General features: G+C 43.6%; 1 protein-coding gene across 2 annotated transcripts in view; it reads left to right on the forward strand.

Annotated features, from left to right (window-relative positions):
- Nucleotides 1–23,957, forward strand: part of slc27a4 (solute carrier family 27 member 4) — a 62,153-nt gene that overhangs the window by 34,991 nt on the left and 3,205 nt on the right. For both annotated transcript variants that reach the window (XM_084325224.1, XM_084325223.1), the window contains exons 4-13: nucleotides 1,617–1,800; nucleotides 3,890–4,048; nucleotides 6,628–6,697; nucleotides 7,406–7,497; nucleotides 9,088–9,197; nucleotides 11,214–11,423; nucleotides 16,464–16,590; nucleotides 18,494–18,631; nucleotides 20,099–20,263; nucleotides 23,150–23,296. In XM_084325224.1, coding sequence (XP_084181350.1) covers nucleotides 1,617–1,800; nucleotides 3,890–4,048; nucleotides 6,628–6,697; nucleotides 7,406–7,497; nucleotides 9,088–9,197; nucleotides 11,214–11,423; nucleotides 16,464–16,590; nucleotides 18,494–18,631; nucleotides 20,099–20,263; nucleotides 23,150–23,296 — 1,402 coding nt within the window. The remainder of the gene's footprint in view (nucleotides 1–1,616; nucleotides 1,801–3,889; nucleotides 4,049–6,627; nucleotides 6,698–7,405; nucleotides 7,498–9,087; nucleotides 9,198–11,213; nucleotides 11,424–16,463; nucleotides 16,591–18,493; nucleotides 18,632–20,098; nucleotides 20,264–23,149; nucleotides 23,297–23,957) is intronic.

The raw sequence follows: 23,957 nt of genomic DNA on the forward strand, positions 1-23,957 counted from the left end.
TGATACCAGAATTGGTATCGGTGCATCTCTAAATGTGAAATACAGTGACCCAAACGTAAACAAATGGGTGGCCCCACCACTGGAAATAGGAAATAGTTGTTGGTTGACTGAGAGCTTGATACAAGGACTCCTAGTTGGGCATTTAATAGAATAGCATTCATAGAGTAGTGACAAAAAGCCAAATTACTGCCTGCATTGAAAAGGAGTAAAATATTGTCTAGAAGAGGCTTATTTAAGAGTATTCCAATCTAATAATAAATATAATCTAACCTGCTCCTGGGGCCACTTTTATAGAAGGGTTTCAACTCAGATTTCTTGTAACTTTTTGGTACCCCTTTATATATATTAACCCTATATAGTCGAGACAGTATAGCACAGAAAAAGTTTCCTCATGGATAATGGTTCTTATTCTGAGTGTGGTCCAAAGAAACATTACCATATACTTAGGTATATTGCAATCATGTTGTAACCCATTACTGCTCCACGTCAGCACAAGCATCTTAAGATAAAAGCATCCCTCAATTGTCACATATATTATTTATTTTAAAAGCCAGCGCAGCATTGGAAAAACATTTTATTTACAGCGACACAAGCATTGGCTAGACCTTTGTCTGCATTGTGTTCTTCCAGCAGGGGTGTGTCATTTGATGGGTTAGAAATAGGGCTACATAATACTGAAATATAAATTGCGATACTTGTAGACACTGCTATTTCTGCCTCTTTTCAGCACTTTTGTGGGGGGTGATGGTCGCCTGATGCTAATGCGTAGGATTTTACTTCAGTTTGAATGTAATAGAAGAATATTTTCTGTGACATGCAACTTAATCTGAAGGTCGCAGAGAGTCTGCACAGCTCCAGCATGTTAACCCTTTCACTGCGACACTACAGAAGGTTAACCCTTTACTATCACACTACAGGCGGTTAACCGGGTTAACCATTTGGTAGTGAAAGGATTAAGAAAGCTGTCTGAACCATTTATAACTCGGGTGAAAAGCTGCAAACTGCGGGAGGCGAGTTGTGATTACATTCCCCCCTTCATTAATTGTGCAGACCTAACAGAGAGATAATGACATCCACATTGTCTAACTCTCTCCATCTCTTTCACTCCCCTTCTTTCTCTCTCCCCTTCTTTCTCGCTCTTTCCCTCCCTCTTTCTCTCCCTCCCTCCCTCTCATTCAATCTCACCCCCATCTCTCTCAATCTCATTCTCTCTCTCAATCTCATTCCTCTTCTCTTTCCCTCTCACTCCCTCCATCTTCCCCCTTTCTCTCAATCTCCCTCCCCTTCTCTTTCTCCCCCTTCCCTCTCTAACTATCTCTCTCTCTCTCTCTCTCTCTCTCTATCTCTCTCTCTCTCTCTCTCTCTCTCTTTCTCAATCCCTCTCCACTTCTCTTTCTCTCCCCTTCCCTCTCTAACTATCCCTCTCTCTCTCTCTCTCTCTCTCTCTCTCGCTCTCTCTCTCAACCTCTCCCGTCTCTTTCTCTCCCCTTCCCTCTCACTATCCATCTCTCTCTCTCTCTCTCTCTCTCTCTCTCTCTCTCTCTCTCTCTCTCTCTCTCTCTCTCTCTCTCTCTCTCTCTCTCTCTCCTCTCTCTCTCTCTCTCTCTCTCTCTCAGGAGGGTGATGTGGTGGCCATCTTCATGGAGAACAGGTCCCAGTACGTGGGCCTGTGGCTGGGCATGGCCAAGATCGGTGTGGAGGCCGCCCTCATCAACTTCAACCTCAGACTGGAGGCTCTGGTCCACTGTGTCACCATCTCCAACGCCAAGGCTGTGGTGTTCGGATCAGAGCTCACCGAGGGTGAGAGAGGAGAGACGGGTCAATGGATGGAGGGAGGGATAGAAGGAGGGAAAGTGGGGTGGATATACAGTGGCTCAGAAGGTAGAGCGGTTGTCTTGTAATCTGAAGGTTCCAGGTTGAATCCCGGCTCTTCCCGACATCATGTTGAATTGTTCTCGAGCGAGACACTTCACCCTGTGTAAGTTGTACGTGTTGGTGTTTAACAATAGAACGGAGGAGTCAATAGCATCTGGAATATGTGGCTCTCTATGGCTGGCTCCGAGATGAGGTCTGTAAAGTGCACCAGAAGACTGTGACTGTGTAGTGAGTGGACCCATGCAGAATCCACAAGCCAAGCGCTACGAGGAAAACTCTGCTGAAATGGAACTACCAGGATTCCCTGTATCTTTAACAAAATGTACGTAGAAAGTGAGGATAAAGTCTGCGGGTTATGTTTGGACCTGGTAGTGAGCCAAGAGTAATATTAAACCGGTTTCTAAGCTCATTTGATTTCATTTGAAAACTGTTTTGCACACATTCATTTAGTTTGAGTTTATTAAGAGTAAATTAGTTTGAATATGGCCACCAGTGAATCTTTGTGTTTTGTTAATTCCATGAAATGGTGCAGAAGGGGGGGGGGGGGGGGGGGGGGGGATTTAATACCTTGTCTTATAGGGACTACTACCTTATCATATGAAATATGATAATATGAAATTGAAAGAAATATAAACAGTATATCAGGGCATACTGTACATCTTTCCAGGTACTGTACACTTAATCATTTTTCAAACCTCAGTCATCTTTTCCATTTTCATCAACTCTAACTAACTCGCAAACTAAAGGAATCTGCACACGGCGGTTTACAGTTGTGGGAGAGGTGTGAGATTATGGCCATAATGAAATGAGATTTCTATTGTTTGGTCGAGTGTTCCTTTTCAAAGCGGCTTCCACAGCTCAACACCTTTGGGTTTAACGGGGTCCTCGTCCCGGAGTGCGTGTACGTCAGGAGAGAGGTTTTCAGCTGTCTAGTCTTGGATTGATGTTACAAACTTTGTACCGGAGCCTATATTTATCCCGATGGTTGATGTTCTTTAAGTAATTGGAAACCCTGCCTTCCTGCTAGCGAGCAGCAGGCCAAAGCTAGTCAGCAGCTTTCACACTGAGCCAGCAGCACACAAGGGTTTCTGTCTGTCTGTCTGTCTGTCTGTCTGTCTGTCTGTCTGTCTGTCTGTCTGTCTGTCTGTCTGTCTGTCTGTCTGTCTGTCTGTCTGTCTGTCTGTCTGTCTGCCTGCCTGCCTGCCTGCCTGAGACAGTTAGTCTGTCTGTCTGCCTGCCTGCCTGAAACAGTTAGTCTGTCTGCCTGCCTGCCTGACTGTCTGCCTACAGGGGAAAATATGAGCTCACTGTGTTTGTCTCTCGTTCTCTCAAAGTTTCTGGATTCGTTATGTTCTTGCTCTTACACCCTCTGTCTGCGTCTCTCGTTCTGTCTACGTCACATTCTCTCTCACTCTCCTTTAATCAAAATAATGCAGATTCTGTCTGACTTCCTCCAACCCATCTCCCTCCCCTCTTTCCCATGTTCCTTTTTATCCCTGCATGTTGCCCTCTTACGCTCTCTCTCTTTTTTTTATCTCCTGCTTACCCCCAAACCCCCATTTCTGGAATCCCAGAATTTCCTTTCAATGAATGTCTGGAATCTCATGGAAATTTTTTACATCCTATTCATCCTAAAACTTACCTTAAAACTGCATGAATTAGGATTCTCTATGATTTGGACTGTGTAGACTTAATCTCATACAATTATGTGGAATAAGTACTTAATTTAGTGATTAAGAGTCTGCACCGTCTTCATTGAAGCTCCCTCCTTCTCACACATTTCCCTCCCTCCCTCCCTCTCTCCCTCCTTCATCTTCCTCCCTCTCTCCTGTCTCTCTCTCCCTCTAATGTAGAATTGATTTTCTGATCCTGTGTGTTCCGCTCATTGATGATCGCATGATTCATTGCATAGCAATTACCGTATGTCAAGTAATGAAGTTAATCTTCTCTCTCTCTCTCTCTCTCTCTCTCTCTCTCTCTCTCTCTCTCTCTCTCTCTCTCGCCCCCCCCACAGCGATGGGTGGGATCCACAGTTCTATGGGAAGTACGGTTCAGTTGTTCTGCTGCGGGGATTGGGATCCCCAACAGGTTCCGCGGGGAACCGAGTGCCTAGAACCACTCCTGGACGCCGCCCCCACCCACCTGCCAAGCCAGCCACCACGCTGCTTCACAGGTCAGAACGCCAACATTCTCATAAGCTAAAATACTCTTAACCCTTTCACTACCAAATGGTTAACCCTTTCACTGCGACAATACAGAAGGTTAACCCTTTCACTGCCACACGACAAAGGGTTAAGCATCTTTGTGCTCAGGATCTCTACCGTTTGATGCATTTATTCAAAGCATCTTTCAGTAACGTTATTACTTATTATTTTTAGTTTGGTTGGCCCAAGTGGGAATCAAACTCCTAACCCTGCCAGTCTTATTACCAGATTCTACCTATTGATCTACACAGGGAATGGAACCCCTAACCCTAGCAATGTTATGCCTTGTCTCCACTAGCCAGGGCTTAGCTGTACTGTGGTTTGTCTGGCTCACAGTGAGCGTCTCCATTGTCTTTAGAACCTGCCCCTGGCTGAGACGTGACATACCAGATCTACCAGATCTACAAATATACAGTACTGTTTATGTCTACAAAAGGAGTCTGAAAAGAGAGTATATACAGCCACCTTTCACAACCTGGCCAAATCAGGCTGGGACCATTGTATCATCATAGTTTAGCTCATGTACCACAGTTGGTGATATGAATTGTTAAAGGTTGCCTAGCAACCGCAGAGTTTACAAGAAATGCAATAGAGACGCAAACCCAATCCAACCACACCATGCTAGACAAGGCATTAGTGCCAATGCGCTACCCATTGAGCTACACAGGGAATGGAACCCTAACCCTGGCAGCCCTCTGAGCTGTGCATGATGATGTTCAAATGAAGTGTCTCCTTGCGTCACATCCTGCCAAGACGACCTGTTTCACTGGCAACATAGGAAGCGAAAAGGCGTTCCTGATGCCATTTCCTCGACACTTTCAAAATAAGATCAGAAATAATGCCATCCGTATGTACTGTAATTGATCCTGATCAATTCTGTTATAATTTCCATTTATGTCCATTTGTTATCCATTTGGAACAGAAGACTCCTACTGGTCGGCAGGGAGGGGATCTGGGGGGAATAGCGTGAACCATGCCATAGGGGCTCTGTAGAGAGAGCACCATGCCATAGGGCTATGCAGAGAGAGCACCATGCTATAGGGCTATGTAGAGAGAGCACCATGCTATAGGGCTATGTAGAGAGAGCACCATGCTATAGGGCTATGTAGAGAGAGCACCATGCTATAGGGCTATGTAGAGAGAGCACCATGCTATAGGGCTATGTAGAGAGAGCACCATGCTATAGGGCTATGCAGAGAGAGCACCATGCTATAGGGCTATGCAGAGAGAGCACTATGCCATAGGGCTATGCAGAGAGAGCACCATGCTATAGGGCTATGCAGAGAGAGCACCATGCCATAGGGCTATGTAGAGAGAGCACCATGCTATAGGGCTATGTAGAGAGAGCACCATGCTATAGGGCTATGCAGAGAGAGCACCATGCTATAGGGCTATGCAGAGAGAGCACTATGCCATAGGGCTATGCAGAGAGAGCACCATGCTATAGGGCTATGCAGAGAGAGCACCATGCCATAGGGCTATGTAGAGAGAGCACCATGCTATAGGGCTATGTAGAGAGAGCACCATGCTATAGGGCTATGTAGAGAGAGCACCATGCTATAGGGCTATGTAGAGAGAGCACCATGCTATAGGGCTATGCAGAGAGAGCACCATGCTGATGAGCGCGCTCCTTTCCAAAAGTTTAACTAGTTTCAACTTTATGCGCTCCGCCAAAAAACGCTGCCGCCGAGAGCGCATAAACGCGAGGTGCGGCGCTGGGAAGAGGAGCGCGCCTGCCGCTTCTCCAGCATAGAAATGAATGACAGAAAGGAGCTGACAACTCATAAAATGTCCCTGGTGGACACAAGCCCTTAAAGGGGAATGCCACCGCTTTTCAGCGTCAAAATGTGCCAATATCTATCCTTCAAGAAGTACTGTGGTCATAAGCAGAGAGTTAGAATGTGTTCCAGAGCCAGGGTCATCACGCCCGGCTGCGTCGTGTCACGGGAGGGTTACATACCACGGGTGCTGATTTGGCACCTTCGTCTTGAGTGTAATGCAAAGTCAGTGGGAGTGAAGATCCAGAGGCTTATTCAACATTTAGCATTCATTGCTCTGGCTAAGGTCATCTCTATGGTAACAAAACACGCCAAGCTCCCGACTGTTTATCTGCTCTCTCAATCTTTCCTTTAATGTTCGCTACAGCCAAGAACCAAAGGGAAACCAAAAGTATAGCCATGACAAGGTTGGGCGTTTCATCCCATCACGCTGTGCAACAGTCTTTTCTACAGTTTCCACGGCATAACAAAATTATGTGGAGTTGCGTGCCATTAAAGAAAATTACACTTGACACTCTGCTGTTTTTGTTGAATTATCGAAAGCGTTGAACACCCTCGCATGAGTTAGCCTTTAAGACATGAATTGCACGATTTGAGGGCAAAATTATGGCTTATTTGTGTGTTCCCACGACCCACCTGGGTCGGCTTTGTGTAAAAGGGTGTTTTGTCGAAAACCACGTTGACTTTGGTTACGGTACAAGAACCAAAGAAAACCCTGGATACTTACCTGTCCTCTCTCTCTCTCTCTGTCTCTCTCACTCTTCTCTCAGACCGTCTGTTCTACATCTACACGTCAGGAACCACTGGGATGCCTAAAGCTGCCATCGTAGTGCACAGCAGGTAGGAAAGGAAGCACACGGTGAACTGCTCAACACTCAACAGACCACACGTGTCTCTCCGTCTAGGCTCTTGTTTTGTACTCTGACCACCACTGATGTTTGCTCTTTATGTTTGGACATAATCTTTTCCCGTTTTCTTTGTTTGCACTATTTAAATGGCACCAGCCTGATTTCTTTCATTGAAATGGCAAACTCCATATCAACTGAATGAAAGTGTGTCAATGCTGTGGATGCAAGCCACCCACCACAGACGGTATCGCAGTCTCGGGTCCACGTCCAAGAGAACACTGAGCAGCTGCTTCCACCAGGCAAACAGACAACTGACGGATAGACTCTGAATGATCTCATGAGCCTACACACCTTGACTTACACACCACACAAGCACACCTACTGTATTACAGGCACACACTGCTGCTACTTACACTGGAGAATAATTAAACATTTTATATCTATCTAGTTTTTTACCTTGTAAGAAAACATATAGCTTGTATTGTATAGAGATCATTGTGTATTGTTGTTTACAAATCTACTACGGTTGAGTTAAAACGGACAATAAAATAATCAGAAATCACAATTCCTCATGTTTATCTTTTCCTTTTTTCTGTTTCTCTTTCCCTCCCTCCTCTTTGATTATCTCTGTCTCTCTCTCTCTCTCTCTCTCTCTCTCTCTCTCTCTCTCTCTCTCTCTCTCTCTCTCTCTCTCTATCAGGTATTACCGTATGGCAGCGTTAGTATATTATGGCTTTAAGATGACTTCAGATGACGTGTTGTATGATTGCCTTCCACTCTATCACTCTGCAGGTATGTACAGTACTACAAATGTTGTATGCGTGTGTGTACTTTGTAGGGTTAACAGTAGTAGCACGTAAGTAAAGTTTATTTATATAGCACTTTTCAAAACAACAGTTACAAAGTGCTTCAAAGAATATAAAAATAAGTAAATAAATGAAATGTTTAATAATAATAATAATAATAATAATAATAATAATAATAATAATAATAATAATAATAATAATAATAATAATAATAATAATAATAGTAAATAATAATAATAATAATAATAATAATAATAATAATAATAATAATAATAATAATAATAATAATAATAATAATAATAATAATAATAATAATAATAATAATAATAATAATAATAATAATAATAATAATAATAATAATAATAGAGAACACCGGGGGAGGTAATAAAATACAATTACATCATAACAAAAATCTCCATTGAGACTGAGAGCAAATGTAAACCAACAGGGACATGTTTTCTCTAGTTTATTGCCTGAGTCCAGGGCCTACAGCAGGAACTGTGCCTGACTGACTGATGTCCGTGAGTCAACAGTTTATATGAGGCCCATGTAGAATCAAGCTGGTTCTATCTATAGTACATGGTCCACGAGTCACAATTACGTGGAGTAAGCACGTCGTTTGGCTTTGCATAACAACAGCTTGACTGGTACCAGGGGAAATGAGCCTGCAAGCTAACTCTATGCTAGCAAGCCTTTCTGTCAATAACTTTGCCTATGGTTGACAAACTAAATACGATCTGACAGGTGACATGTTTGACAACAAGGCTGGCTTGCTAACCTGACATCTCATTATCCCCAAATCAATTACTTTTTCATGAACAAATGTGCAAATTAGCCATGTGCTCTGTATTGTTTACCTAAGTGTTGTGCTGCTAATATTGGTTTGGTAAAACACTTTGTGATTATGTCAAACTAAATAAATACCTCTCCCAAACACCAGAGTGCTTTGCTAGCTCAGTCTTGACAATAAAATAGTTTCACATTCATAAATCAAATCACAGCACTGAAAGTTCACAAGTTCCTACTGTATGTCCAAATGCATCACATCAGCTGCCATGCCAACATGGTGGATACTTTACGTTGTAATGTTATGACGGGAGGAATGATTTCAGTGATCCTTTATTACTAGGTACAAAGTACCGAAGCTGCTCCATAGACATTTTCTTTTTCAGACCTGAGAACACTGTGTAGAATAGAGCTCATTTGGATATAAAACATTCTGCAACATTCTGATTCCACAAAATCAGTCTTGAATCACTCTCTCACTGTCAATGTAGCAGCTCTACTTTAGTTTATACCTGATGACATCACACATTTGATTCTTAATTCTCTGTTTCTATTATTTATATGCCGCCCTAGGGTTGATGTTATTTTGACGCAGTGCATCCTAATGCAGTGTTGCCAGTTCCCCAAACTGTTAAAATAGCATATCGAGAATGTCTTGTCTTGCATAGAAACAGTCTCTTTCCACAGCACACCTGTGTATGTTCCCCATCCCAGCTCGGCGCCACCACAAATAACCTAAAGACCTGTGAGAAACACTGACTAATGAGACCTTGTGTTCCTCTCTCCACAGGTAACATAGTGGGAGTGGGCCAGTGTATACTCCATGGCATGACGGTGGTCATTAGGAAGAAGTTCTCTGCCTCGCGCTTCTGGGACGACTGTGCCAAGTACAACTGCACGGTGAGTGGATGTTGGATGGATAGTTTGTTTGTTGGGAGGGAATTATTTTCCACAGTAGGTGCGTGCATAACACAAACAAGTAAGACATAGAGAATTATACAAAATACAGGATTTACAGGAACACTTAATTGCAGGGGTCACACAGCAGAGACAACAACATGGATTGACACCACAGACTGTATTTCATGTAACTTAAAACAGATCTTTCTGCATATGGGTTAGTATATACCTACGGCCAGAAGGAAGGCCTTTCTGCACATGGGTTAGTCTATACCTACGACCAGAAGGAAGGCCTTTCTACACATGGGTAGTCCAGAAGGAAAGGGGGTAAAGTGCTGGTATAGTGGGTGGTCTGGGTCATGTGTGATTGTGAGTACTTTGTGGATTGATTGATTGAAAACTTTATTAATAGATGGCAGAAATGGGTACAATACAGTACGGCTCAATACAAACAACTGCTAAGAGGATGCAGACCAGAAAAAGACTTTCGTCTTGTTTACATAAGGGTCCTCCATATTCAATTCATCAAGACATTTATGACATAGAAGACATACAAATATACAGTGCTGTGTAAGAAAAAGATATCATAAAAAAATATATACATCCGAATGGGAAGAAACTGTACATTGGAGAAGGTTGGGTGGGTGGGTGGGTGGGGGATTTTGACATTTACCGGGGTCAGTTTCTAATTGCAGCCACCCGTAGGTGCTCTTTGAGAGCGGTTTTGAAGGAGGGTATGCAGCCACCCGTACGTAGGTGCTCTTAGAGAGCGGTTTTGAAGGAGGGTAGGGATTCATATTCCTTTACGGCTGTGGGTAGGGCATTCCACATTATTGTGGCATAATTGCTAAATGTGTTTAGTCCCTTGTTTGAGCCGAATCTGGGTTGCACATGATTTGTGGAGCTCCCTCTGCTGTTGTGGTCGTGGAATTCACTGACCTTTGGGAAGTATTTCGACATGTACATGGCTATCTTAGTGGTGTAGTGTATCTTGTAGACCAGGCCCATTGCAAGTTGCTGTACTCTGCCGTCTACTCTAAGCCATCCCAGGTTGTCAAAATGGGCAGGGGTGAGGTGGGTTTTAAGAGTAAGGCCAAGCAGTAGTCTGACCAGTTTGTTTTGTGATGTTTGTATAGCCTTGTTTTTAGGGCCTTTTTCTGGTGCTTTGGATCAGGAATGAGGTGACTCTTATTGGTGACTCTAAGCATATGGGGGGGAAATCAGATGGCACCATATATAAATCTCATTATAATGTAGATCAACAAACCCCTGCCTCGGAGTCAGTGGTCTAAAGTGTTGCACCTTAAACGAGGGTACGTTCAGAATTCTGGAACCCTAACCCTGTTTCCTACGTACCAGTCATGTTGGGTCCTTTCTTCAGCACAGTCCATGCTGTTCTTCACACTGGATACCCACAGCTCCTGCTAGTTGGCTGCTAGTTGGCTGGAATATCTTATCTTAAAACGAATGCCAAGTCAATGGGGCTCCACTCTCCAGTCTGTACACGCCCTGGAATGAATGCTGAAACCTACTCCACAGTGCACCCAAGGTTTCAGGGCTTGTACAGACTGGAACCTATCATTTCTAAGTGTACACCACACGTACAGTACCCATAGCAACAACAAAAATACAAGTCCAGTCAGGAGAGATTTGTCAGTCTAGTTATTCTCTTCCTATCTCTGGCTTCTCTCATCACCATGTTACTTTCTTTCTCTCTCTCTCTTTCCCTCCCATCCTCTGTTCTATATATCCCCTCCTCTCTCTCTTTCTCTCTCACTGTGACCATCATTTTTCTATTCCCTGCTCCCCTCCCTCCTCACTCCTTCCCTTCATCCCTCTTACCTTGTCTCACAAATTCCCTCCACTACTCCCTCTCTCTTCATCCCACCCTCCTTGATGTCTCTCTCTCCCTCCCTCCCTCCCTCCCTCCCTCCCTCCCTCCCTCCCTCCCTCCCTCCCTCCCTCCCTCCCTCCCTCCCTCCCTCCCTCCCTCCCTCCCTCTCTCCCTCCCTCTAGATTGTCCAGTACATTGGTGAGATCTGCCGGTACCTACTGAACCAGCCGCCCCGGGACACTGAGCGGCAGCACAAGGTGCGCATGGCACTGGGCAACGGCCTGCGTCAGTCCATCTGGGAGGAGTTCATCAAGCGATTCAACGTGACGCAGATCGCAGAGTTCTACGGAGCCACGGAGTGCAACTGCAGCCTCGGCAACTTCGATAACAAGGTGAGCGGTGCAGATATGCAATCAGACCCATCACAACAACAATTCTCATGAGCGTACATGACCGAGATGTTGTCTATAATGTGTGAGGAATGTGTCCAGTATATTGAGCAACATAGGGAGCTGGTAATACTTTATAGATGTAGCATCCAGATACATTTACTACTGTCCAGATATCCAGTCAGTCACACTCTTTATGTGCTAATCAGATCTCCCTCTGGAAGCGTGTAGGCAAAACAACTGTTCTTCCCAGGAAACAATTCGGACGACTTGATTTTTTATCTTGTACTCGTTTATTCCAGTAGAAGTGGTACAGTACAGTGATTGTCAGTGTTTGGCCAGCTTAGCTGGCGGTAGTCAGATTATTAACCTGGTGGTAAACAGAAACAAACGGTGCAAATCAGCGATACATTCAAGCATACACTATAACATTAGAGACTGGTAGCCCGCGTTATCGACACATCAACAAACCGTTAGTTAGATCGACTATGTTCGGATTGGCGATACATTCAATGCAACACAAATAACAATTTAGACTGGAAGTCTGTGTTTACGATCCTAAACATACCGTTGGTCAGTTAGATTGCCAATAGCTGGTTCAACAGCTTCTTTGTTATGAAATACTTGTTCGCTTCGCGCGGTCTCCTCTTCCACCATCGGCGGACCGCAAATGAGTCTCCAGACTGTTTGACAAAAGTATCGTTTTATTTTTCAAATGTATTCAAGTATAAACATCATAACCATGTCACAACAGCAGTTATAATGTATACTGTATTATCATCAATACGTTAGTTTACCAATAGGTTAAAGTGTTATTAGATCGATTTTCGTTTTCGTTTTGCTGTTGTTTAGTTCGCGAAAGTCGACCATTTTGGAAAAATTGTGGAATTGTAGTTTTTTTACGCCATTTTGAAGAGGACACCGAGCTTTCGATGAGCGTTGGAATTTTTCCGAACGACACTTCCCAAAGGCCTCTATGGGGGTTCAAGCTAATTACTTCTGTATGATTTTTTTTTATATCTCTTATTACTCGGGATAATAAACCACAAAACGTTACGTTATTGGCATATATTGAAGCGCAGTTAGTTTCTCTTCCCTATTTTTAGCATGTACCAACAATTAGATTTAAAATCGGTTTCAAAATGGTGGCACCCTGGCAAAAATAAAAAAGCTACAGTACAATACAGTAGATTTCATTATCTGTTCTTATGCACGCCTGGTGATACTAAATCCAAATTGAACCCGGGCATTTGAAATATAAGATTTGGCACAATCCATAAATGTCCGAATTGGCTATAATAAGGTAATTTATAAGCCTGCTATTCTACATTCTATAATAATATTTCAAATTGCATGTGTCCGGATGGCAGAATTCAGTACTGTATCTACAAAACCTTCTGTTTAATCATCTTCCCTTTATTAATTTCCTTAGATTTTTTTGTACACATGATCTCAAGAAGGTACTGAACGAGATCAGTGGCAGTTTTTCATGTCTGGTCATTTTTAGCATGGTGTTATTCACTGTCAAAGATGCAAAGAAAAATCATAATCCATATTCTCCTTTGTTTCATCACAATTTAAGCAAGCCTAGTAATAGTACTCTTCTTTATTTCCCCTTTTTCACAAGAAACAAGACAACACAATACAGTAACAATAATAATAAACAAGACATCACAGGAATAACAGCAACAATAATAACAATAATAATAATAATAATAATAATAATAATAATAATAATAATAATAATAATAATAATAATAATAATAATAATAATAATAATAATAATAATAATAATAATAATAATAATAATAATGACAAGCTAATCAATTAAATAGACACAATATTTCCATAGATGTCCCTAGATACCAAGAATATGCAAATGGACCTTGTAGAAGTGGAGCAATATTTCATTTACTTAGGTATGTATTTTAGGTGGATTTTCAGAAAATAGGGCTCCGGGCTTAACACTTTGTATGCCACTCACGGCTTTTCTCTGGTTTACGCCCCGACCGCTGAATGCCACGGTCACGAGTATTCTCGTTTTTTTTTTTTGTTTTTTTTTTATTAGCGATCTGAAATCATATTGCATCACGCGAGCCTACCGTTGGAGATCCAGGGACCGCCGGCACTCAGATGTGAAAAAAGCGCCCCCTATCGTCTCCCAGATGGTAAATCACCCTTTTGGAATGGACTCAATGAAAGTGAATGGGAGAAGGGATTTCTGACTCCACATTTTACTTCTCACTGATGCAGCCGGGGTCTACCAGAGTTCATTCTGGAGCCTCTGAGACGTGCGGATCATGTGTTATACTGTACACACGATGGATCAATACATTTATCGATTTTTTCTAATGGCGATCGGAAATTGGAATAAACCATTTGGATACCATCTGACCTCAGGTAAGGAATCTATGTTATCAGTGTTAGGATAATCAGACTCGTTTTCACGGATATATAAGCGTTTATGTGATATGTGATATGGCTGTTTTGACTGTAAAAACCATGAGGAAATAAGAGCAGCGATTATCAGCGCACGGCACGAGCGTGCGTGCGCACACATAATATACTATCGATCATCTATCGTTTATTTGAAAACGATTCATAAATAGGCCGACAAATGACAACGTTCTGGAATATTCCAATAAAAGGCGATTATCATAGGCATGGGTTGTTTTTCCCCGGAAAACGGGTGATTTTCAAAATGCTATCAAACGGAAAAGAAGCGATAAAAAAACAATCTGCCTTGCCAATGTTGACTGGAAAATGAGTCTTTGATAAGCGACGGGGAGATTAGACACATAGCCATAATTTTAAACATAGATTAGGCGATATTAACGTTAACATTGGCCGTGGATGGTGGCATTCAACGGGGTAAAAAGGAAAACACGGCCGGCACTGAAAGTGTTAAGAGGTTAAAGTTCGTTGGTACAGCTCCTAGGTTTGAATGAGCAAAGTTCGCTACTCCGCGGTGTTTTAAATCCTAGACGGTCACGCCGACCCGGAAGTAGTTCATAGTCCTTGACGCATGCGCAGATGCACGTTCCAGTGCCGTTCCAGCGAATGCCCACTAGATGGCACCAGACGGCAAATAATCCTATACAAACGTGGATTATTCTACAACTACATAGCTTTATAGATGTAGCATCCAGAAACATTTACTACATAGCTTTATAGATGTAGCATCCAGAAACATTTACTACAGAGCTTGTTCTCTTAGTGTATACTCACTGGCTTTTCTCCCCACATAGATGAGAAGGTTTCTGTGGTGTGTGGGTGTGGGAGTGGGGGTGTGGGTGGTTGGGGTGTGGTGGGGGAGGCAGAGCTCAGGACCAGCTGGCAGAGGGGACTCTTATTATTGTTCAACTCTTGGCACTGAGGGGCCTTGTAGTGGCAGGAGTAGATGGATCTGTCATTTTTATATGTTGTTTTTTCATTCTGAATGAGTTATATCCTGAATAAGAATAATAAGCACATCTTTGGCAAGCACTGAATTCTGTGTGATTCAGTAAGAGAAACACAGTTTTACAGACCTGTCTGGCCAATCAGCCCTATGACTATTAGTCAGCTGAGAACATCTATAGTGGAGGACAGCCCTAACTTATTGTGTTTTTAAAATGGTGGGAAACTCACTGCAGACTGCCAAGAGGAAGGAAAGGATTGATGGTTGAAAGGGAAGGAGAGATGGGGAGAGATGGGGAAGGGAGAGGGAGAGAGCATGTGGTTTTACAACAGGCATGCAGTGGAAAGTGACTTGTATGAAGGTTCCATCTGTATGCCTCTTAGAACAGTTGTATGGTAGTATGAAGGTTCCATCTGTATGCCCCTTAGAACAGTTGTATGGTAGTATGAAGGTTCTATCTGTATGCCTCTTAGAACAGTTGGATGGTAGGATAATGGTTCTATCTGTATGCCCCTTAGAACAGTTGTATTGTAGTATGAAGGTTCTATCTGTATGCCTCTTAGAACAGTTGGATGGTAGGATAATGGTTCTATCTGTATGCCTCTTAGAACAGTTGGATGGTAGGATAATGGTTCTATCTGTATGCCTCTAGTTGCCTCCGCCGTCGGTGTGTGAATGTGAGGAACAAAATTGTAAAGCGCTTTGGATACAATATAAAAATGCACCATCTTAGAACAGTTGGATGGTAGTCTACTAGTCTCTGCATGAGATGTGCGTATCATATTGTGATTGTTTTGACATGTTGATATTGCAGATGTGATGACAAGTCTTTTTATTGTTCTTTAAGGAGAGTAGCCATCCACTGTGAGAGAGTAGGGCAGAGAGGGTGAGAGAGTAGGGCAGTGAGGGTGAGAGAGTAGGGCAGAGAGGGTGAGAGAGTAGGGCAGTGAGGGTGAGAGAGTAGGGCAGAGAGGGTGAGAGAGTAGGGCAGAGAGGGTGAGAGAGTAGGGCAGCGAGGGTGAGAGAGTAGGGCAGAGAGGGTGAGAGAATATGGCAGAGAGGGTGAGAGAGTAGGGCAGAGAGGGTGAGAGAGTAGGGCAGAGAGGGTGAGAGAGTAGGGCAGAGAGGGTGAGAGAGTAGGGCAGAGAGGGTGAGAGAGTAGGGCAGAGAGGGTGAGAGAGTAGGGCAGAGAGGGTGAGAGAGTAGGGCAGTGAGGGTGAGAGAGTAGGGCAGAGAGGGTGAGAGAGTAGGGCAGAGAGGGTGAGAGAGTAGGGCAGTGAGGGTGAGAGAGTAGGGCAGTGAGGGTGAGAGAGTAGGGCAGATTTACCTGTTGAATCCAACATTCTACTTTTTGTAGACTGTCCCTGTCATCAACCTCCCCAGTGATGTCACAGTGCTATTGTTACATTCCACATAAGCCGAGATGTGTTGCTCTAGTGTTTTTTTCACTGCGTTTCTGTCCCTCCACTAAAATATCCTTCTTATATATCTTAAATATCCTTCTCTGTATCTCGTGTTTTGGGGGGAAATGTCCGGGCTGCGAAGTAAGCTGTATGGAAATAGCCTATCAGTCTCTGTCGCACTGTTGTTGCTTTTGTTGTTGTTTGACATTATTATCCAGTTTTGACTTTAAATGTCCTCAGGTTGGAGCATGTGGCTTCAACAGCCAGATCATGCCCTACGTATACCCCATCAGACTGGTGAAGGTGGATGAGGAGACAATGGAGCTCATCAGAGGACCTGATGGAGTCTGCATCCCCTGTAAACCTGGTGAGACATGCATCTATGATCTGATTACCAGTAGTACTCATTTATACATGTTATACTCAGTTTAATCACCTGTATATTGTATATTACTATTGCAGGTTACCGTTGCATTTGCTCTCTGGTTGGATGCCAAACTTATTTTTGTGCTGTATAATGACAATACATTTGAATCTAATCTAATAATCTACTCCAGTCTGTATCCCATGTAAACCTGGTAAGAATAACATATTAACATACAGTATAATCTACTCTAGTCTGCAAACCTGGTTGGACTGAGGTGTACACATATAACATAACATATAAACTACTGCAGTCTGCTAGTGGAAGTCAATATAGGGTGCATGGAGTATATATATTAAATGATTCATGCCCCTCCATGCTCAGCATGATGCTAATGCAATAACAGCAGTATTTTCTGCTTCCAATTTCTGGAATGGACTAAAAGGACTCTCGGGTAGGCTTCTTAAAAATGTGGGCTATCCCCCTTTTTCTATTCCACTTTTTCAAGTTCAAGTTTCAAGTTTCTTTATTAGTTGACATGCAAAGATACAGAATACCTTCACATGGAATGCTTTTTCCTGTTATGCTCCCATGAGGATCATAGGACGCTTGGATCATACACATACAGCTCATTACAGTAATATTCCACAATTATTACATTTTAGATAGTAATAATGGTACAGAGCCTTGAGACAAACATATGCATATTCACCACCGCAAACAGACTGGCAGCCGTCATAGGCAGCGCCATGTACGGAAGGAGGGGGGAGTGGGTAGTGGGTTGGGTTGTTACAGGGCTGTAGGGGGGGGGGGGAGTGGAGGGGGGGAAGGTGGGGGGGAGTGCACAAGCCAAGTCCTGGGTGGCTCATTTTCTATTTTTCTCCCATCCCAATTTTGTATTGCCAATTCTCCCCTCCCCTGTCTTGAACGTTGCTAGACTATGCCCCCCACTGGTCGGTTGTAGTGAGGATAGAAGCCTTGCATCACGTGTCCCCTCCGGTACACGAGGAGGCAGCCTGTCGCATCTTTTCACCAGACAGCGCAGACTCTCAGTGGCGAGGAGTAACACGTGGGAGGCTCACGCTGCCCCCGATACTTCCTGTCTCTGCTGTGCAGGTGTCACCCAACCGACCTGTAGGAGTCGCTGTCCACAACGTCCAATCCCCACCCATCGACTTCCACCCGCTGACTCTGCCAAATGAGCCAGTATGATGGCCGGCCCAAGTCGAAGGCAATGCTGAGACTGGGATTCGATACCGGAGTCTCTTGCATTGGTGACGAGCGCAATCTCCGCTACGCCACCCAGCCGCCAGGGCTATCCCCTTTTAAACTATGGTTCTAATACCTCCCTCAGACACTGAGCAGATGTTACTAGATTTAAATACTTAATCTATTTTATGGAAATGTAAAATTGGGTGTCGACTGAATATCAATTGTAAATGAGTGATAATCACCTCACTGTTTCTGTGTGTCTCTCTCTCTCTCTCTCTCTGTCTCTGTGTATGTCTCTTTCTATCTGTTTTTTTCTGTCTTTTGTCTGTTTATCTATCTCTCTATCTCGATCTCTCTATCTCAATCACACTTCTCTTTCTCTCTCAATCTCGCTCCCCTTCTCTTTCTTCATCTCTCTCCATCTCTCTCTGTATCTCTTTTTCTATCTGTTTTTCTCTACCTCTTCTCCCTCTCTCTCTCTCTCCCTCTCTCTCTCTCTCTCTCTCTCTCCCCCTCTCTCTCTCTTCTCTCTGTCTCTCTCTTCTCTCTGTCTCTGTCTCTCTCTCTCCCTCTCTCTCTTCTCTCTGTCTCTCTCTCTCTCTCTCTCTCTCTCTCTCTCTCTCTCTCTCTCTCTCCCTCTCTCTCTCTCTCTCTCTCTCTCTCTCTCTCTCTCTCTCTCTCTCTCTCTCTCTAGGTGAGGCTGGTCAGCTGGTGGGGAGGATAGTTCAGAACGACCCACTGAGGAGGTTTGATGGCTACGTCAACCAATCAGCAACCAGCAAGAAGGTCTCCACCAGTGTCTTCGAGAAGGGAGACACCGCCTATCTCTCAGGTTAGAAGGACACACACACACACACACACACACACACACACACACACACACACACACACACACACACACACATTTCCTGTCTCACACAGCTCTCTAGAGATTATTTTCCCCACACATACATTTTATGGGTGGCAGCCAAACACAATACAGACAGACCCACCACCAATAGGTTTCACAAACTGACACAATACTAATACTACAGTCAACTGTGGGAAAGTCTGTACATTGTGCATGTACGTATAGGCCTTACGTGCTTGAAGAAATATATTTATTACTGGACCGTGCAGGTTCAAGTAGAGCCTTCTGACCAAGATAAAAAATCTTGACATGTCGCTTTTACTTGAATTGCACTCTTCACGAGCTCCACGCTGCATCTATTTCTCTGGTCCGCACCGGTCATGAGGGAGAACAGCCTCTCCACGAACTCATTAGTGACCGGGATGCTCAGGAAGAATGAAGCCAGCTGGGTCAGGTTGGGGGTCTGGACGTCCTTCAGCAGCAGCCCCCACTTCACTCCAACAGTCACCTCCATCTTCACCACTTCCTTCTGACACGGAACGATTATAGAAAACTCTCATAGAGCGCATCCATGTCTAACATGCCGTTGATCTTAAGGGCTTCAGCTGTAGCGCAGAGGTCATTGAAGCTGACGTTTCTCTTTAGAGACATGACAGAAAGAGCGTTGAGATAATTATCATTGGAGAAATGGAACCACTTATCCAGGTAGACGATGGCAGACCTGTAGAACAACGGGAAGTCGGCTCTTGTCTTCACCGCTCTCGCATCTGGGAAGTGGCCGAGAAGGACACTGGCCTCTGTTCCAAAGAAGGAATCTGCACTGCACATTAAAGGTTGAAGAGGTGTTCAAAGTGGCGCCAACAAACAGCTTGCGCGACAACACAAACAGCTCGCGCCAGGTGCTATGTATGCGCGCGCTGGTTAGACTAGGCTATGTAACGTGCGGTGCATTAGTGCATGGTTGGGGATTGATGAGAGGACAAAAACAATAATGATTCATATATGTAAAATAGTTTATTGAAATGCGCGACACTTATTGAAATGCATACATTTTATCTTCTGTTGCGGCATGCGGGACAGAGGGCTAAAATACGGGACTGTCCCACACAAATCGGGACGTTTGGTCACCCTATAACCAACAGTAGCACGTTCCTCTAACGTGGAGCTGAACAGACATGTCGTAACCAACAGTCAAATCATCTGGTTGCCAGAATGTTGCCTGTACCTTCTACACCTGAAAACACCAAACTCACTCACACATTCACACACGGATGGCGGAGGCGACCATGCGAGGTGCTGCCCTGCTACTTTGACACGCTGCCGAGAGGAGCTGGAAAGCGAACCGGGAACCTTCCGACTACCAGACGACCGCTCTTGCCTTGCCCACAACATGTAAACCATTTAGTAAATCATTGTAATTTATTCTATGATTAATTTCTCTCTCTCCAGGCGATGTATTGATCATGGATGAGTGTGGCTACATGTACTTCAAGGACCGCACAGGAGACACTTTCCGTTGGAAAGGAGAGAATGTCTCCACGACAGAGGTAGAGGGAACTCTCAGCAGACTACTGGACATGAAGGATGTGGTGGTCTACGGAGTAGAAGTACCAGGTAAAATACCCTAATACACTGAATAGATCCCAATTACATGAATTACCATAATGCATAGAGGACCCGTACTGTTTATCCAGCCACGCTGGATGGCAGAAAGCAGAGTGCGATGCATGCGAGTGGATGTATAGGAAGGAATACTGCTGTGGGGATGTAAATAAGAGGTTTTAGTTTGTAACGTGCAGCCTTTCTAAGAAAGTAGAACATTTGCTCAACCGTGCTTCAGCTAATTTCATTTAATTTCAAACCTTTATTTATACAGGTAAAAATCTCATTGAGACATAGTCTCATAGTCTCATCTACAAGAGTGACCTGATATAACAAATACATAAAACTAAATCAAGTTCCAGACAAAAACAAGACAAGTACTAAAACTAAAAGTCTAGGCTGAACAAAGTCGAGGCTAAAATCTAGATACATTTAAAACAAGAACAAGAACAGGCCCCCATGGGTGCCCTTTCAATATTGCGTATAAGAAGCTTAAAATCTCTGATGGGCATTCAGTTCGGGAGCCTCAGTTCCTTTTGTAATAAGTTCCATGTAGATGGGGCAGAATAGGAAACGGCAGTTTTTCCGAGTTCTGTGCGGGCAAATGGTACAGAGAGAGTTAAAAGATCCTGTGACCGCAGGCCAAAACTACTCTGTTTCTCCACCATGAGGGACCAATACATAGCTAGCAGACAGGTGATCTGCTTGACATAGCACAATCACTAGTCTTGAGGCTACAAACTATCTGAACTTCCTGTCGAGCTCTGGAAGGTGCCTGGGGTCATCCGTTTATTCTGGGGTCATCTGTTGCTGTGTTCTTAAGGGTAGATCTGTGGTAGATTACCTTGCTATTAAATGATTACTATCCTTTATTGTGTAGTTGGTTTGGTGTAATGGTTTTTCGGGTTAGTCCTTATTTCCTGGTGATGTTGGACCTACATACAAGTATGTGGGAGAAGGCCAGATGTTTTAAAGTGAAATCTCAGTGGTGGCGAGCTTCCGTACGTTCCTGTTTGTAGGTCCAACGTTGTCGTTACCAGAAGATTAGGATCAGCAGCCACAGACGTTAATATTGTGTGCAAAACTAGACCATTACACCAAACCAGACCAACTCCACAACAATAAAAAGATGGTCGTAATTGAATAGGAAGCAGTAGATTCTGAATACTTTAAAAAGCTATGCAGGGAGGGCGGCCGGGTGGCACAGTGTGCAAGGCGCTCGCCACCAACGCAGGAGATACTGGTATCGAGCCCAGCTCTCTGCGTTGCTTCCGGCTTGGCCGGCCGTCGTACTAACACAATTGGCAGTGTTAGAGGGTGGGAAAGCCGGTGGGTGGGTCCTGGTCATTGTAAACAGCGACTCCTACAGTTCGGTCGGGGGCGCCTGCTCAGCGAGGAAAGTATCTAAGGGGGGTAGTGTGATCCTTCCACACGTTACACCCTCTCAGTGAGAGTCCGCGCTGCCAGGTGAAAAGAAGCGGTTGATTGGCTACACATGTGTCGGAGGAAGCATGTGATAGCCTCCACTCTCCCAGACCGACTGTAGGGGGTAAGTGCGCAGCGACCAGGAAGCGGATTGGGAATTGGCATAATGACTAACATTGGGATGGGAGAAAAAAAACGGAGGAAAAGGAGGGGGGAAAAGATAAAAAAAAATAAAAGCTATGCAGGGGCTAGAAGGTGCCCAACAAAGTCCTTGTTTTTGATCAGATCCAAGGTGAGTTGTACCGTCATATTCCTCTGACATTACAGTAGCTCTACATTTTACACTTAGCCTAGACCTAGAGGAACTATCCCCAGCACTGTGTTACAGTAGCTCTGTTCAGGCTGTTGTAATGCAAATGGCGCACTTTGCATGCATGCGGTCACTGTGTGTGTCCGCGTTTTGTAGTCCAACATGATTAATGCTAACCCTGAAGTACCCTATGTTGCACTGTGATGGCTAACTAAATCAATAACTTAATTATGAATGCATCTAGTATGTCTTTTCCTTGCAGCCATGAGGATCTCGTCTTCCAAGGAGCCGGCATTTTCTAAAGTTATTAGTGTTCATTTTCTTGTTATTGCTGCTGCCATGCGTTTTTAAGATACGTTCTAAAAATAGATTTCCCTAAACAACTCGTGAGTAATTCATGCGAGTACTCGATCTGGGAAAACATTACTCGTGCCCATCCCTAGAATGGACTACAGGTGGAAGGCCATCAGGATGCTCAATGTGGACTCAACACTAACCCATCCATTCTACATTCATTGCACACACATCCACATGCACACACTCACTTTAAACACTCGCCTTAACATTCACTTTAAACTTTAAATGTTTGCATTTTGTTTAGCATTTTGTACTTTAGTTTTGTATTTTGTATAGTGTTTGGTCTTTATTATTTTACTTTTTTTACTGTATGAAGCACAGGAGGGCCATACAGAACCAAGCATTTCACTGTAATGTACGTGTACCTTATATGTGACAAATAAAACAAAACTTGAAACGAAATGGAGCAATAACAAAAAAGCAACGATAGACAAAATCCAGAACTGAGGAACTATAGATAGTTGCTTTCAGATAATGTTTTGATTTTGATTATAATTTCTTCCCTCTCAGACAGTAAGAGTTTTATTTTTGTTATATTGTAATAACGGAGCAATACGCTGTGCTTCCTTCTGCCGTTCTCAAACTCATCATTGTTTGGTTTTCTATGGATGAAGACACATTTTGTGTTTGTTGTGTTTGAGATAAATAAATATCAAAATACAGAGTAGAGGTTGTATGATATCACTTACCATAATCTGTATATTCTTATATTTGTATCCTTTATATTCTTGTATTATCCTCTTTTACACTTTTACACTATTATACTTTTAAATGAGTTTGATCAGAATTTTGCATCTTGTCTCTAGGAGCGGAGGGCAAGGCTGGCATGGCAGCCATCGCTGACCCCTCCCACTCCACTGACCTGGAGAAGTTTGTGAAGGACATGGAGAAGGCTCTTCCTCCCTACGCCAGACCGGTCTTCCTCCGCTTCCTCCTCGAGGTCGACAAGACGGGTAGGTGACTAGAGTTGGGTTCCGTTAGCCGCTTTCTTTTCTTTTGGAACCCGTTCCAAGTCAGTAAAATTATTCTTAAGCTTTCAGTTTAATTAATCTTCTTATCAAATTGTGTTCCCCTCTCTCAGCTTAAACCCCCCTCAAACCCAGTCTTTAAATATTAAGTTAGTTATGGTTTTTGTTTTGTTACTTACAACACTGCTGAAATAATATTTTATTGTTGCACTGAAGCAATACAGTCTTTACCTAAGAAATTGTATTTTTCTTATTTTTATTTTTTTTATTACTTATAGATTTACTTAAGATTTGACAAGGAATTTGAAAGGATTTGAATTTGATAAGCAGATTCAATACTGGATTCAGATACAAATGCTTTGAAACCCCAGCCCTCTAGGTGACAGACCTATAAAATAAACAAAGAATATAATACTTTGGACTCTCCTCTGGAGCTGCTCAGTGGCCAACAACAGGGCCAGACTGGTTGTACTGGGCAGCTCCTAGTGGCCAACAGGGCCAGACTGGTTGTACTGGGCAGCTCCTAGTGGCCAACAGGGCCAGACTGGTTGTACTGGGCAGCTCCTAGTGGCCAACAGGGCCAGACTGGTTGTACTGGGCAGCTCCTAGTGGCCAACAGGGTCAGACTGGTTGTACTGGGCAGCCC

The sequence above is a fragment of the Notolepis coatsorum genome (genome assembly GCF_963971535.1).
Source record: "Notolepis coatsorum genome assembly, chromosome: 11".
Classification (NCBI taxonomy): domain Eukaryota; kingdom Metazoa; phylum Chordata; class Actinopteri; order Aulopiformes; family Paralepididae; genus Notolepis; species Notolepis coatsorum.